We start from the raw sequence: 16956 nt of genomic DNA, 5'->3' as shown, positions 1-16956 counted from the left end.
TGAATTTATTTCTTCTCACCACAATCAGATCCAGCTCTCGCTAACCTCTGTAATTGTGAGGTTCTGATGTTATTTTAGCTGTTTGGCCAGCCAGTTGTTTCGCTCGTGTTTATACTTGCACAGCCCACCCCATGACAGAACACACATGACCCACCGTGCCATAGCGTGAGGAAAAGATTGATGTCTGGTAATGAAAGTAGAAGTAAGAGTGAAAAATTACAACTAACACCTCATACATCAGGTTTACTCTGGGTTTAAATCACAATTCTGTTAAAACATTTGAAAAAGACCAGCTAATGTGTTTTTGCTCTCATAACGTCAGTTTGGTGGCGTGCAGGAGCTTTGAAACGCCTCAGATCTTTGTGCAGCCGCACAATTGGGTTGTTTTTGCAAGACTGTCATCCATTTCTGACAGAACGCTGAATTCTTTGAAAACAACACATCTCTGTTGTGGCACCTCACTAAGACAGCAGATGATAACATTGTGTGTTAGTGCTGAAGTGCTAGAATATGAGTCTGATGAAGCTCTTGTAAGACAGTGAGGAGGGGGGGAGGGGAGGGGGACTCTACGCTAACCTGTCGTTCTTGCATTGATCCAACTTCCAATATTGTTTTGTGGTGGATTAAGAACCATGAGAAGAGAGAGAAATTCAAAAAGGTATGCTGCCAAAACTTTCAAACAGATTTGAGAAACGTCAAACTGAAAAGTTAAGCACAGCTTCACAGAACCGGCAGCAAAGACATGTCTGAGAAGAAATGGCACGGATAGAATAATTCGGAATAAAAAGAATGTTTGCTTGCTCAGACTGCAGATCCAAATAACTTTGGGGTGAAGAATCCCTCCAATTAAACTATAGGCAAACACTGTGAGCAGATTAGAGTGCCAGGCTGTATTTGCGAAGGATTTCAGCTTTATGAATAATGGATGCCGCTTAATTGCTGTGGAGGGTGAGGAGAAGTTCGATGAAGTCGACTTAACATGGGGGAAGGGTTTGAGCGTGACACAAGCAGTTTAGAGAAGGAATGGTTTGTATGCGACACATAATGAAGACATCGTATGGTTCTTTCATGCACCGTCTAATGCTTTCCGCCTCTCTCCACTTGACGCGTGCGTGTCTGTCCACACTGCGCCGGCTGCACTCGTCGTCTCTGATCAGAAGCTGAATGCTGCTTGCCTCATGGCTGTCTGCGGAGGGTCTGCAGATGAAGGCAGCTGCAAGCACAGCTGGGTCAGAAACTGCTGGACCTCCGAATGAGCAAAGGGCTTTTTGACCACCATGGTCAACAGCTGCAAGATTTGCCACGGGCCCACATTGATCATCGAATGTCTGATCTAGCATTGCGTAGCATAAACTCTACCAATCCTCACCAGAGTGTTTGCACAGCCAACCCAATCCGGGCTTGACTCAATGCATTGTGTTCGGTCTCTTATCCGACTGGGCACACTAGACATTAACTGTGATTTCCACAGCTTTATTCTTGTCTTAGTGCTGTTGTTTGGGATTTATAGGTTGCCCAAGAGAGATAACTGTAGCACAATTAAAAAAAAAAAACTGTAGCACAATTTCATAAATTATTAATAAATCAATCGTATAGTCAATCTTATTAGTAAATATTATAGCAATTTAGATAAACTATACATGGACATACACTAACAATCATAAGATAACTTACTATAAAAAGTCACATTTGGCTCTGCTTTTATTTAGTGTGATATAACTCCATATTATGTTTCTTTGTTACTGAGAATTATGAGTGCATTCTGTCCCTTTTTATGCAATAATTTTCATGCTAAAATGCATATTAAAATCACTACTTAAAACAGTTATCTTTATGTCTTGACCAATTTCTATTATGTACTTGTTTACAGCAAAATGATGGGCAGTTCACTGTGATTCAGCTGGTGGGCATGTTACGAGGGATCGCCTCTGGGATGAAGTATCTCGCAGACATGAATTACGTGCACAGGGACCTGGCCGCCCGCAACATCTTAGTTAACAGTAACCTTGTTTGCAAGGTGTCTGATTTCGGCCTCTCCCGCTTCTTGGAGGATGACACATCTGACCCCACCTATACCAGTGCCCTGGTGAAAACTCTTGTTTTATTTGATTTGCAAGTTTCATGTAAAATTGTGCTTTGATTTGAGATGTGGTTTTTGATTTGGGTTTATACAGGGTGGGAAGATCCCTATTCGATGGACTGCCCCAGAGGCCATCCAATATAGGAAGTTCACCTCTGCTAGTGATGTATGGAGCTATGGGATTGTCATGTGGGAAGTGATGTCGTATGGAGAGCGGCCATATTGGGACATGACCAATCAGGACGTAAGTACCTAAGTGCTTAGACTACTGTTCTAAAGTTTGGGGTCTGTAAGATTTGTTTAATGTTTTTGAAAGAAGTATTTTATGGTCAACAAGACTGCATTTATTTGATCAAAAATACAGTAATATTCTGAACAATTATCACAATTTATTCCTGTGATGGCAAAGCTGAATGTTCAGTATCATTACTCCAGTCTTCAGTGTCACATGATCCTTGGATTTGGTGCTCAAGTAACATTTCTAATTATCAATGTTGAAAACAGTTGTGCTGCTTAATAAGCTGAATACAAATATTAATTTCTTAAAAAAAAAATTTTTTTTAAACGTACGTCTGGTTTCATGGTTAAGGAATTTGAATTCCTAGTTTTAAACTCAGTCATACAATTCTTTTTACTTTAGTTAGTTATTCAAATCTTCCAATATCTGTTCCAACCTCATAACCTTTTCAAAGCTCCACATCCTCCATCTTTATTAAGTATAACCACCAATTTCTTATAAAACAAATTTTCAATAGAAGCAGTCAAACACTCATGCCAGAGACTATTGGTCGGTTGCCGTGTGTTAGAGCGTGATAGATGAGCGCTGTGCTGCAATGTTGAATCAGAGGCTAAGGTAAACAGCAGAGAGAGCACGTCGTAAATCTGCCCATGTGCTGCTCTGCTGTATGCAAGGCCAAACCTCAAACCCCAAACACTGCATGAGCGCTATCAGTCTTTGCAGATTGGCATCAGATTGCAGAAGACATAAGGATTTGCGTCAAGAAATCAAATTTTTGGGGTTTAAATAAGAGGTTTGGACTGTATTTGTGTTTGTTTTGGAACGTATGATCTTTGTGGCTACATCATGTGACACTGAGAGTGTCTTCAAGCTATTGTCCTTGTATTGTGTCAAAGGGGATCATTTAGTCTATATACATCTCTCATGAAGGCTTCCACAAAAATTCACCTGTACTTCACACTCACTTCCTGATGAATAAAAAGACGATTTCACATGCAAAGCACGGTGCCACACTAAACATTCCCTGCCCTTGAAGACAGCTCCCATTTCTAGCATCCCTCTGGGTGGCTTCGAAAAGTCAAATTATGGGTCCAGATAATGAAAATAGTTTCAAATTGAAAGTGTGAACGCTAATGCGCTAAGAGGGAGCGCAGATCTCGCCTGTTATCTTATTAGCAGCTCCAGATAGCGTTGCGGTCCTCCCATCGGGCTGGCCGTTTGAGGCGCCTGAATGAGATTAATCAGGCCTTGAATGGAGTGCCGTAATGGCTACGATAATGAGCTGGGGAACGACGGGTCTCACTCGGGTCCTGCTCGCACTTTTCGCTTCATGGCCGTGCATCTCGTTCCTGGCCACCAAGGCCGCTTGAAGCATCCTGTTCCATTCAAATGTGACGATACATCCATCGGCTCAGTTCAGATAAACGCTCCATGTCTGTTTTGCACATTTAGTGACGCTACACAGTTAATTTGCTGGAGATGTATTTAAGTTTTATTTAAATGACATTCCTAATTTCCTGTAACAACTTGCAGCACATTTTCCAAATGTACAATTTAGTCAGCGTGTATATTACAGGCCATGTGTTAATCATATTTAATCTGACAGATGTTGCATGATTGGAAATGAGTAGGGCGGGAGGGAGCCAGACTCGGGCTGAAGGCTGCCAAAAAACTTAGTAACTCTACGACTGTTCTTTTTTCACATTTGATCAGAGAGGAAACGCATGCACTGCCAAATTGTTGTTATCAGCACCCTTATAATCAAGATCTATTAGCTGATTTTAGGAGGTATTTAGATAGCAGCTGACTGTGACCGCTTATTTATAGTCTGTGTGTGTGGTTGTGTAAGTGTGAACGGTGAGTGTGATCGTGTGTGTGTTTGTGGCCAATGACAAATGGCTTCCTTGTGTCCCCCTAAGACCCAGATAATGATCACAGTGCATTTATGAAGACTGCAGATCAATCCTCTGTCTCCTGCAGTGTTACAACCCCCCGCCCAGATGCTGGCTCGTATCTACCACCACCTGCCTTGCGCCATGCCGACAGCTCCTATCAAAACAATGTTTTATGGCAATACATTACATTTATTTAAATTAAATTAATTTCAATGTATTACATTAAATGTTACAATTCCAAGAATTAAACGCACTGATTAACCAACACCAGGCCCGAGAAACAATTAAAGATGTTAAGAGCGTGACCGCATGTTACGTAGTGATGCTTGTGCAGGCACCCTGAGTTCATATCTGCCTCATGTCATTTCCCGAAACCATCCCTCCCACTTTCCCACCATCGTTTGTCACCTGCCACTGAAATTTTAATATATAGTGCTTGAGATGCATCAAGCGTATCTTTCTCCGCCCCTCTTAATAACAGGCTAGAGACCCTTACGGATCTGTGTCTCCCTCTACAGGTCATCAACGCCATTGAGCAAGACTACCGGCTACCCCCTCCCATGGACTGCCCGAGTGCCCTCCACCAGCTCATGCTGGACTGCTGGCAGAAAGACCGCAACAACCGGCCCAAGTTCAGCCAGATTGTCAACAACCTGGACAAGATGATACGTAACCCCAACAGCCTGAAGGCCATGACTCCACTGTCATCAGGGTGAGTTAGAAAACATGCAGAATTCAGGTTTTTTGGATTATCAGAAGCAGACGAGTCGGTGGTTGTAAAACCTAGTGGGCTGCCCAGTCTGACAGCATTTTAGTGCATCACTGATGTGAAAGGTGTTTCAAAAGATATGAATCAACTAGAACTGCAGCTAATCATCGGTTAATCGTGTCTGCGCACTATACAAGGAAAATATCTGCCAGTCAACTCACATTAAAGAAGTGAATAATTTGACATGTGTGGAAAACAGCAGAGGACGCAGTGTGAACTTCTGTGGGGAAGTTGTCCTAAACACGAGAATGCGTCATATTAGGGGCTTCAGAAATTGGTTAATGCGACATATGCGTGTGCTTTTTATTGCATTTGAGACATGTTTTCCTCAGCACATAACTTAAATTTTACAGTTTTATCCTTATTTGTAAATATTAGTCATGCAAGTGGAAAAATTTAAATTAAAACGGTTTTATTTAAAATTATTTTGGGATTTTTTTTTCATTGATAAATAATCAAGATTAATCGATTATCAAAATAATTGTTAGTTCGGACCCTAAGAGCAACATGATATTACCTTCTAAGATACCTTATTTTGAGAAAGCAACAGACTGAGTGAATATTTTTTTAAATGTGTTTTTCTCTTTTTAGGAAAAAATATCAAAAGTTAAATGTATTTTACCAAATATATCTGTGCAATGTGGTTAATGCGTATTAGAGCTTCATGCTAACATAATATTCTGTTCTAATAAATTCACGTGTAGTGTGTTCCAAAACAGTCACCTGCAAGGTTGCAGCTCTCTAAGCTTTGAAACGGGGCATACGTTCAACACTTTGACTCATCTGACATAACTTGTGCAGTGTAGTGTGCAATAGTCATTACAATAAATCACATTTATGTAGAATGTCACAGAGATGTTTAAACAAGTTTCTACAGTATTTAGTTTATGGAGACATATTGCCTTTTTGTAAAAGAGTAAAGACACAGACGTGAAACTTTACACTATGGTATGCCATGGCAGCATCAAGGGATCGTAATGGCGTTTTCAGTCTAACCGCTGCACATACATAATACTGTATTGTTTGGAGAGGAGTGCAGATCCATCCATGTTATATGATATATGTGTGGCTACAAAAACAGCTTTATTACTTGCTTTGAAGTTTCTTTTTTAAGGTATTTAGTACTTACACCCTCGCCATTACACTGAAGTGTATGTCTGTTTGCATGTGTCCTTTTGTGTGCGTTTCATATATTAGGGGGAATTTTCTACGCCTGACCTTTTGCCAGACCCGTCTCGCTCGCATCATTCAAGGCATATTTACAAAACCAAATGGAATATGACCTTAATAGAAATGTCTTTAAACAGCCTCCTTCTAAATTATTACCATACTGTTTTCAGTCTGGGGTCAATGCTTTGGTTTAAGTTCTGATACCTGTGGTAGACTTTATTAATGCTGTCAGTTATTTCTTTTGGAATTGAATTGCTACGTACATAAATAAAATCAACTGGGTAAATAGATGGGTGATAGATCAAATCATTATTGAAAGCTTCAGGCGATCATGAACTTCAAACAATAGTAAAGCTGGGTAGACGAAGAAACAGTGGGCAACACTCTAGTCAGTTTCTTGTGGACAAATGTAAAGTGGCCCAGTTTCTTCTGTCATCACACTGATGGTGAGAGGCTTTGGTTTTGCGCGATTCCCACCAGCTCTTTTTGCCTCGAGGCTTATATGCTACAGTAATGTTGCTAGAAAGTACAGTCATCTGGGGACATTAATTGCATTTTTTTTGAAGAATTAAGCAGGGCAGAGGATATTTTGCACTTAAATTCTTCCCTAACATCTTTTTGTCCTCTCCAGAGATTGAATTATATTGACCCAAGAAATAATATAGCTCAAAAATCCCAAGCGTGTCACAATTGCCAAAAATATGCACAAGATTAAAAAATTTTTCATGGTTTTTTTTTTTTTCATTGATGATAATATGGCAAATAAATGTGAACCACATGTAGTTTGTACCATGTACAGTAGGGGGATTTCAGTGTGTACTTGGTGGCTAAAGGCTATTTTTACTGCAACAGTGTGACTCATGTCTCTCTCTTTCTCATTGCCTTCCAGTGTGCATTTGCCCTTGCTTGACCGCAGTGTGCCCGACTTCTCTAGCTTTAGCACTGTGGATGATTGGCTGGACGCTATTAAGATGGGCCAGTACAAAGACAATTTTGCCAATGGCAACTTCACCAGCTTCGACCTCGTTTCCCAGATGACCATGGAGTAAGTGTTATACCTACGAGAGAGAACAGCCTGGAATACAGCCATACTTTGATCACCAAGTCAGCAGAACCTCTAGGGGATCTTTTACTCCATAAGTGCTGACTATCAATTCATATTTTGGCTCTTTATTGCTTAAAGTTCACTGCACAATATGGTATAAAATATAATATTTCATAGTATATAAAATACAAATATGTGTACCGGTATATATACAGTATGTATGTATGTGTATATATATATATATATATATATATATATATATATATATTCTAGCATTCAAAAGTTTTGGGTCAGTAAGATAATAATTATAATAATAATAGTAATAGCAGTAATAGTAAAAATACTATAAATAATAATAGTCAATAAATTGACAATTAGCAGCAGTAAACACATATTTAATGTTACAAGAGATTTATATCCTGAATAAGTTTTTTTAAACTTAATTTTCATAAAAGAATTCTGAAATGTATCACGGTTTCCACGATTAAGCAACACAACTGTTTTCAACATTGATAATTTTGTTTTTACTATATTTTTTATCAAACAAATGTAGCCTTTGTGAGCATAAGAGACCTCTTTCAGAAACAAAAAATCTTACTGACCTCAAACTTTTGAATGATATATTATAAATATATATTATAAAAAAGTGTATACATTAACCTAGATTAATACATGCTGTTAAAATGTAGTTCATTGTTCATTCATAATATTTTATGCATTAAATAAAGTTAAAGAATTGAACCTTATTGTAATGTGTTACCATTTATGTAAGTGACAGCCTTTTGCAGTGTAATGATAAATGCACAAGGCCATATTACGATTTCAGTTTCAATGTGATTGATTGTGTAGCTGTACTGTTCAATCTCCTTATTATCCCTTTTGTCCTTTTTCAAAATGAATTATCAAATGCAGTCTGAAATCATTTTAGTGATTAGACACAATCTAGGTTTAAATTCAGAAATAAATATAGGTATATTTCTCATCTTTGTTGCTGGCTGTCAATCACAGTGGAAATGGGAGCCAGAGAAATGCACGCTTAGATTCCTCTCCTCTCCTCACCTCAACTGTTACCTAGCCAAACCAGACACGCCGTGAAAACAAAGGAGGTGTTGTTGTTTCAGAGACGCTTGGATTGTGCAACAAACAGGATGATAGGGATAAAGGAATTTACCGGTTACTCAGTCTTGAACTAACATGCTAAGTTTACTTTGGCATAATGTGCTGAAGCCAGTGAATAAAAATTTGTTACTACAGCATTATGGTATCTGCCTTCAGAGTGCTCATGTTTAATCTCGCCTCTTTCTCTCTGTGTGTTTGTACGTAGGGATATTCTCAGGGTCGGAGTGACACTAGCAGGTCATCAGAAGAAGATCCTCAACAGCGTTCAGATGATGAGGGCCCAGTTGAACCAGATCCAATCGGTAGAGGTTTGACCACATGCCACGATTAGACTGGGAGGAGGACAAGAGGAGGCGGCGGAGAGCCAACGTGAAGGGATGGGGCGGCAACCACAGACCCTAAGCCTGATTTTCCTTCTGGACCACCTAGGATATGCACCTGCCCCCTCCTCCGAAAAACTCTCCTTCTCCATCTGTGACATCTGAATCCCCCATTAACCCCCAGACACCCTAATGGGCTCGACTCGGGAAAGCTGCGTCTGGGAAATATGGTCACAACACCTGATCGTTTAGCTTTAGCCGCCACCAATCACAGGATGACCGTTCAGTTTCCCAGCAACTGGCTCCGCCCCCTTGAATTTTCCTTACTTTTTCCAGTTTTATTCTTTTATTATTTTTTTTTGTTTTGTGTTGTTTTTATTGTCTTCTTTTTTTAAAGAGTTTTTTTTGTAAAGAATTTTTAAAGCTATGAAAACAAGGAATCTATATAAATATATAGATTGGTGTAAACTTGCTGACTGAATATGTGGACTAAATCGAAAGGCTACCCTTTAAAAGGGCAATGAAGAAACAGGAGATAAAAAAAACCTCACCTCACAATACATGCTTCTGATTTTCTTTCTTATATTTTAAGAAAATCTTGAATAGAAAGAAAGACTGTCTGATTAGTGGATACACACGGGACAACCTGCGGGACCTTGATCCCTATCCCTGACTGCCGAGGGAAAAGTATGTGAACACCATGAAATAGGACTTCATTTCGGCAGCTGATACTGCCTTGAAGAAAATCTGAGACTTCAGTCATGTTGCCATTTAAATTACATCAACACAAACAAACAGACAAACGGAGAAAAAAAGTCGAAGTAGTAATCACAGTGTTGAATTTCTTGGGGGAAGAAAAAAGAAATCTTTTACAGATGTCATAACAGTCTGCCAAATAGAGCATCATCCCTTTGTACCTCGTCCTGTACATATCAGATGCACACTTGACGTTGTGAGGTCATCAGTACGAGCCTGATGTAGTCCAACATTTAGTTCCAGTTTCAGTATTAGATGGATCTACATTGACATTTGATGGATTTTCTTTCGTGTGCGTGTGCGTATATGGCTCGAGGGGGTCATCTTTTATATTCTTCCTCCTTTTTGTCATGGGCTAAGATTATTTAGTTTGAAAGACGGCATGCAATATTCTCCCCCACAGTTGCATAAAGAAATTTTTTTGTGTGCTCTTTGCGTGAACTGCTTACAGAGAAGGACCCCGAGTGCCAGTATGGTGTGGTCTTCTCATCATCAATGCTCTCCTTTAATGTTTGGATCCCTACCGTGTGCGTGTGCATGTGTGCGCTGTGCGTATGGAGCCCATGGAGCTGCAGAGCATGTGTGGTGGAAACTGATTTCACAGGAAGCTTGGATTTGATACACTTTGGAGATCACTGTGTTGATATGCTTATATTTTTGCCACCAAAATCATTTCTTTAAAAAAAAAAAAAAGATGTTTTATAATAAGGTGTTTAGGGTTTTTAATATCTGATAAAGTATGCCGTTAGAGGACATTTTCATAACAGGGAAGTGATTGTTCGTTGTGAAGCATAGTTTTATATGAGGATATTGTTATTGTAGGACATATTTGAACTGGTTACATTCACCAATTGGGGCAAAGCTTAAATTTGACATCTAAAATGCTTATGATATTAAGCCGGAGTTTCATAGGACATTTAAACAACAAATCACAAACAATGACGGCTGTAAATGAGTGTGTATAGGTTTTGTTTTATTTTTTACAGAGAATACACCCGTAATTCCTACCGTTCTCCATGGTAAGGTACTTCCACGGTACTCTCTGAGATGTTTCACCTCCATGTCATAGACATAAGAACAATAAAACTCTGTATATAATATTCTGAAGCATAAACTCCCCCCTCAAAGAGGTTTTTCCTCAAAGCTGTGTTGGATTTTAGTGTACAGATTCATTTTTTTATGTGTTGTTGAAACTGAATGGAGAGTCGCTATTGTCTGTTTATTTTGGGCCTTTTCGTTTTGTACTAGGATGGGCTGAGAGATAAAAAGCAGCTGTAGAGATGAACGAGCCAGAGGCATCTTCATCCATGCAGGAGTGTCTGTGTGCGCGAGTGTGTTTGTGTGTGTGTGCACGTGCAGGTACGTCCATGTACCAGCATTAAGGTCACTGTGGTAAACAATATACTTCTCGCTCTGTCGACGAGGGGCTCGCTTTATTCCATAACCTCAGGGTTGACATGCATCTGTTAAAAGCATGCAGTACTGTGAGGTCAGTTCGGTGTAGGTAAGGTCCACAGGCTGAATCTCAGAGTGCTGATGAAGTTCTAATCAGATGGTGTTGACCATTCTCTGTTCTTCCCATTACATAATGCTTCCATTAGAATGAAGATCCTGTCGCGCAGTGTTTGGGCAGGAAACACTACATCCAGCAGACAGGCCATGCCAGGTGTGAACTCTTTGAGATGTGTAGTGATAAAAATCTAAAGGCTTGAGAGACAACCACATCTACCTTCCTCTGTGTCCAGAAAGAGGTAGGATTTAACTTTCCTATGAGCTTGACAAACTAAGTGGTTTTAGCTCTCAGCTCTTGGTAACTATTTCATCACCAGCAGGAGGATACAGGGAGAAAGGAAATGAATCTGGGCTTAACTCCTTGTCCTAACCAGCAACGTGTAATTTGTCCGTCCACACTGAAAGCGATAAATTCAGCGCGGCACAATCACTGCCAGTGTTTCTGTTACACTACTGTTCTAAAGTTTGGGGGCGGTAAGACTTTTTAATGCTTTTGAAAGAAGTCTCTTATGCTCACCAAAGCTGCATTTATTTGTTAAAAAATACAGCAAGCAGCAATGTTTTGAAATATCAATACATTTTAAAATAACTGTTTTCTATTTTTATATATTTTAGTAATTTATTCCTGTGATGCGAAGCTGAAATTTCAGCAGCCATTACTCCAGTCTTCAGTGTCACATGATCATTCAGGAATCATTGACAACAGTTGTGCTGATTCATATTTTTGTTAGGATCACATGATGAATAGAAATTTTAAAAGAACAGCATTTATTTAAATTACAATTTTTTTTTTTGTAGCAATGTACAATTCTTAACTCTCACAGTCCTTGCTGAATAAGAGTGATAATTTCTTTAAAAATACTCTTTACTGACCCAAAACTTTTGAACAGTAGTGAATATTTGGGACCAATGAGATTTCACAGTGGGCAGAGCTACAGTATAAAGCCCACTATGGAAATAAATATCAAGCAATTGGAAAAATGTCCCATTACTTGCAGGGCTAAACAAATAATATACAAATAATGATTTGTATAAAATACACTAGAAAAATGAAAATAAACTAACATAAAATAAGAGATAAGGAAAATAAAGTCAATTTCATTATTTATTTCTGAAAATTGTTTCCTGTTTGGTAAAAGAAAAAAAAACTATTGATTTAAAAACCAAAAGACTAGTAAAATTGTTTATGTAATACTTTTTTATACATTTAAAATTGTGAAAACATGGTATAAATGCCATATGCAGGACCTTGGTTGCTTTCAACAGCTGGTTAGGACAGAGTGAGTCTGGGAAGTGAGAGACAGAATATTCTCACAATATAAAACTTTGCCAGCGATGGTGCCACCAGCCTTTACCTGTCTGTCCAGCACACATCCTCTCAATATTTAATGGTTTCTCAGTGTCACTGCTGCAGTGTGAGACTAAGGTTTTGAATCCCTCATCTTCCTCAGAATAACACTGCTTCTGCTTCACCCTCCTTGGACAATCACTGTCACTCAAAGCTGCAGCAGAAACACAGTGATCCACACGCATTGCTGCTGTATATCTAAAAAACTTGGACCTACAGAAATTTAGAAGTTTAGTTTTCATGGCAGTGGCTCAGCAATATTTAGAGGTGCTGCCCGCAAGTTACGGCGTGTTTTAAATCTGTCTAACAGCACCAGATTAACAGAGCTTTGAATGAAATCCAGTGTTGAAGGGATATCCTGTATTCCTGATCCTCATCTCCGTTTCCTTCCAATGAAATGTGTCGTTTCATAAGTATAGTTTCATGGGTCTTCGCTATTTGCAAAAAGACGTTTTTCTTGCAGTTTGGCAATGATGATCACATGAGTTTCTGGCACTTTGCATCGAGAGATCCGAAGGAACATTAGCAGCCAATGAGCCTTTCTGTTTTAAGATATTGATATGTTGAAAGATTATGACATGCTTGACGTTTGCTATGCATTTTCTTCAGCAAACCTGTATTTACATAGAAATATTTCATCACAACGATCTTATGTAATTCTGTTTTTCCACTGCATCTTTAACCGCTCAAGTTTGTTTCTCAGTAGGGGACTAATTACTTCATACGTCTCCTTCCCTCATTTGTCGTTTAACAGAACACTACGTAGACCACAGACAAATGAGATGTGGCGTCAAGAGTGTGAAAGAATGTCACGCTGAGTGATTTAAGCACTTCTTATTGTTTTTTCTCATGGATTATCACCTTAAACACATAGTTTTTACCACAACACAGCTCTAGGCCTTTAAAAGTGCTGGGAAAGATGGTACGTAGACATTTTTTAAAACTGAGAACCCTTTTTGCTCAGATGGCTTGAGAAAATAACCAATAAGCTGCCATTATGTGGACATGCGAACTGCAAATGCTCCTTCTGGCAAGCTAAAACGTGATCAGCACAGAGCCGTGCACCATTTAAAGCTTTTTGTTGAAAGCTGGGTGACAGCAAGCTGTGAACAGCATATGCTCGCAGCTACAGCCGCAGCATAATATCAATGCAAAACCATTATTATGATGATTATGTGCGACTGTGAACGTAAATACAAGCTGGTCTGGCCCGCTCTTATTGGTCCACATTTCTGCCTGCATCCTCCAAATATGGTGGGAAGTTCTCGGATAGAAAATGGCTTCCTGAACCGAGCTGTAGTGCCTGAAGGGCCGCAGCACCCTCTGGTGTTAGGAAGACAGTAGTGCATTCTTCCGCATGTCTCTCAGCCCTGGTTTTCATTACGGGGCAGCAGACTTTCTCTTTCTCTCTCTCTCTCTTGGCTAGCCCAAATAGAGCACCTGGACCACTGTGACAGAGATTTGAGGTCCTGTTTCGCTGTATAAAATGTACATTTGACTGTAACCCTGTGAATGATGTAACAATTTCATTATTTGTAATATTGTTATTGGTTTATTTTCTAAAAATTGAAAAAAGCCCAACTTGACTCTCCTCATTAAAAAATGAAATGAGATCTGTTTTACAACGTTCTGTGTTTTGTGTTAGCCTCAGTTCTTGTTTTCCTGATAGCACATTGCGTTAGCAATGCCAAAGTCATGGGTTGAATTTGAATGCATAATACTAAAAATGTATAGCTTGAAAGAAGTGTAATTTGCTTCAGATAAAAGTGGCAACAAAATATTTAAAGAAATATTCCAGGTTCAGTATGTTTGCTCAATCAACACATTTGTGGTCTAATGTTGATTACCAGCAAAATGTATTTCTATTTATTTTCTTAAAAATATATTGATTAAAAAGTTTATTTTAAAATGTTGTAATTAGTAAAATAAAATAAAAAATGTAAACTAACGAAATAATCCAAATAAATAATAATTTACATGATCAAATTAAGCTATCTTCACATGGACCAATTATATTTATAATATTATGTGATGAACAAAATGTCTAATCAACAGTGTTGTGGCATTATGTTGTTTACCACAAAAAATACAATTTCCACTTGCTCCCTCCTTTTCTTAAAAAAAGATTTTATAATTATTGTCAAATTAAATGGTGTTTAAAAAACCTAACAACTGAAGGTAAACTGACAAAAAATAAAATAACCCCAATTTTTATATTTTTGTTCCCATCAAGTTATCTTCACATGGTCCAATAATATTTATATTATGTGATGAACAAAGTGTCTAATCAACAGCGTTTGTGGAACAATGTTGATTACCACAAAAATGAAGTGACTTGTCCCTTCTTTTCTAAAAAAAATAATATATATATATATATATATATATATATATATATATATAATTTTGGGTTACAGTAAAGCACTTACAATGGAAATGAATAGTGCCGTCCGTATAGTGAATCCATCAAAATTAAAATACTCAGTTTCAAGAGCATAGCTTCAAAACATAAACAATATGTGCATTAAAAAGGGGCTCAGTAGTAACATTTTATTTACAACTTATTCACAATAACAATGCAATAAACCTTATATTGATCATTTAAAACAGCATTACAGCTAAAATAATGCAGGCATTTTATCAGAAGAATGAATGTAAGTGCTTTTATAAAATTAAACTTCACATTTGCTGCCCCATTCACTTCCATTGTAAGTTCCTTACCATCACCTCAATTTTGGCCAAAATAATTTTTTGTAGTAATCTACATTACTGATCTTAATTTATACTCAACCTGGAACATTTATTTCAATGTTTTAAAGACCCAGTTGTAAAATCACCCTGAAGACAGGAGTAAAGTGAAATATCTCCTTAAAAAGTTCACATTAAATGCATTTATACGCCCCAAATCACCCCTCATAGTACTGGCCTTTATGCTACAGCCTTTGTGCTGATGTTCCTGTAGGGTGTTTGGGTTTTCACAAAGTGCACTACTCTGCACTCCCCCTCCTGCTGTTCTCTCCGACCGGATCCCAGTGTCTCCTCACAGCTCGCCCCGCTTCGGAGGCCTCGTTAACGGGCAAATGTGTGAAAGCCCCGTGACCTCTCGCTGACCTCGCCGAGACTGGCAGGCGAAAAAAAACGCGGCTCCTGCGAGGAGAAGTTGGAGTTCAGGAGTTCAGTGCACAACCCGCTGTCAATCCAACAGTTCTTCTCATCTAATCCCGACCGCCTTTGCTTCCCCCTCCTTTACGCCCTGTTAACCACTGCCACCGCGGGCTCAGCGGGAATAGCACCAGCGCCAGACCCTCAACAGAACGGGACCAAAAACCCAACAATCATCTTTCACTGGAAATGCACATGAAAGTGATCAAACTCGACGTGAATGCCCAGAAATATCTAGATTAATGGAAACGTCCCTTGCTTTTTCATTCATGGTCATGACGATGATGATGACCGGAATAGTTTGCACTCACACATCATTGCTTTCGAATCACATTTTTAAAAGATCATGATGTGGTCATGCTAAGGGGAAAAAAAGGAAACTACAACTCTATGTAAACAGTGGCCATGTGTGCGATTCACTTATTTGAAGGACCGCTAATGTTCATTGTTCCACACATGCGATCGGCAGATATTTAAAAGAGTATCAGGTCAATCAAAGTGCAATCAGTGAGCTTTCCAGGTCGTGGCGTGTGCAGATAACTGAAACCCTGGCTGAATCTGATGGCCAAGTCGTACTGTGAATATCCATCTATCACTATTCACTAGTGGAAGCCATTTGGAGCGGATCGTTTGTTCTGGCTTTGTTCTGGTCGTGTATATTTTAGTTGAATCATCCCATGCTGAGAAGACTCACTTCCTAACATTTCTCATATTTGCACTCGTCAGTACAAATATTATGCAGTCAAATATTAGAAATGCCATGCAAATGAGCCATTACAGAGATTGGTTGCAGTGTGAGCAGTTCAAAAAGATGTTGTGTGAAAATATAAACAGAACTATGATAGGCTTGATAATAAAGTCTGACCCGTGAAGTTACTTTAAGTTTTCATTTCATGGCGTAAAAGTAATAGTTCATGTAAATATTGATATTTATATATATATATATATATATATATATATATATATATATATATATATATATATATATATATAAAGATTACTACTATAGATATGGTGGCAGGGGGATCACATTTATAGTCATAGAGAATATAGCAAAATATATGGAGAGAGAATAATAATTTGAAAATACACTTCAAATATAATTTATATTAGTTTTGTTAAAAATATTTACACATCCTTAAAACGTTTTATTCCCTTTCTGCCAATGTTTCAAGAACAAACGTTACTAAATAATCTTTATCTCATTCAAATTTGAATATCAGAAAAGGGATCTTTGTTTTAAGGATTATTCGATATTTTTATTGGAAAACCTGATGAAAATACTTGCAGTATACCTGGAATGATTTTATTTTATTTTATTTATAATATTTAATAATTCTGTGATGTTTCATATTTTGTAATTATTTCTGAAAAAATCAGAATACTAATATTTCTGAAATACTTAACTAATATGAATAATGTTCTATTTAGCCAGATGATGTTTGTGATATAAATTGCTTAAGAACATTTCAGCTTAGTAATTACATTTTGAAAATATTCGATTCATGAGACCTTTTTAAACCATTGACTTCCACAGATTTCCCC

General features: G+C 38.2%; 1 protein-coding gene across 2 annotated transcripts in view; it reads left to right on the top strand.

The window, feature by feature from the left end:
- ephb2b (eph receptor B2b) overlaps positions 1 to 13869 on the top strand; it is a 140923-nt gene extending 127054 nt beyond the window's left edge. For both annotated transcript variants that reach the window (XM_082155016.1, XM_082155015.1), the window contains exons 12-16: positions 1871 to 2086; positions 2175 to 2324; positions 4732 to 4925; positions 7042 to 7197; positions 8522 to 13869. In XM_082155016.1, coding sequence (XP_082011142.1) covers positions 1871 to 2086; positions 2175 to 2324; positions 4732 to 4925; positions 7042 to 7197; positions 8522 to 8630 — 825 coding nt within the window. In that variant the 3' untranslated portion in view covers positions 8631 to 13869. The remainder of the gene's footprint in view (positions 1 to 1870; positions 2087 to 2174; positions 2325 to 4731; positions 4926 to 7041; positions 7198 to 8521) is intronic.
- The last annotated feature ends 3087 nt before the right edge of the window (positions 13870 to 16956 follow it).

Source organism: Leuciscus leuciscus (assembly GCF_965113295.1).
Source record: "Leuciscus leuciscus genome assembly, chromosome: 23".
Taxonomy (NCBI): domain Eukaryota; kingdom Metazoa; phylum Chordata; class Actinopteri; order Cypriniformes; family Leuciscidae; genus Leuciscus; species Leuciscus leuciscus.
The sequence above is the reverse complement of the archived record's forward strand: the minus strand, read 5'-3'. Positions and strand labels throughout refer to the sequence as shown.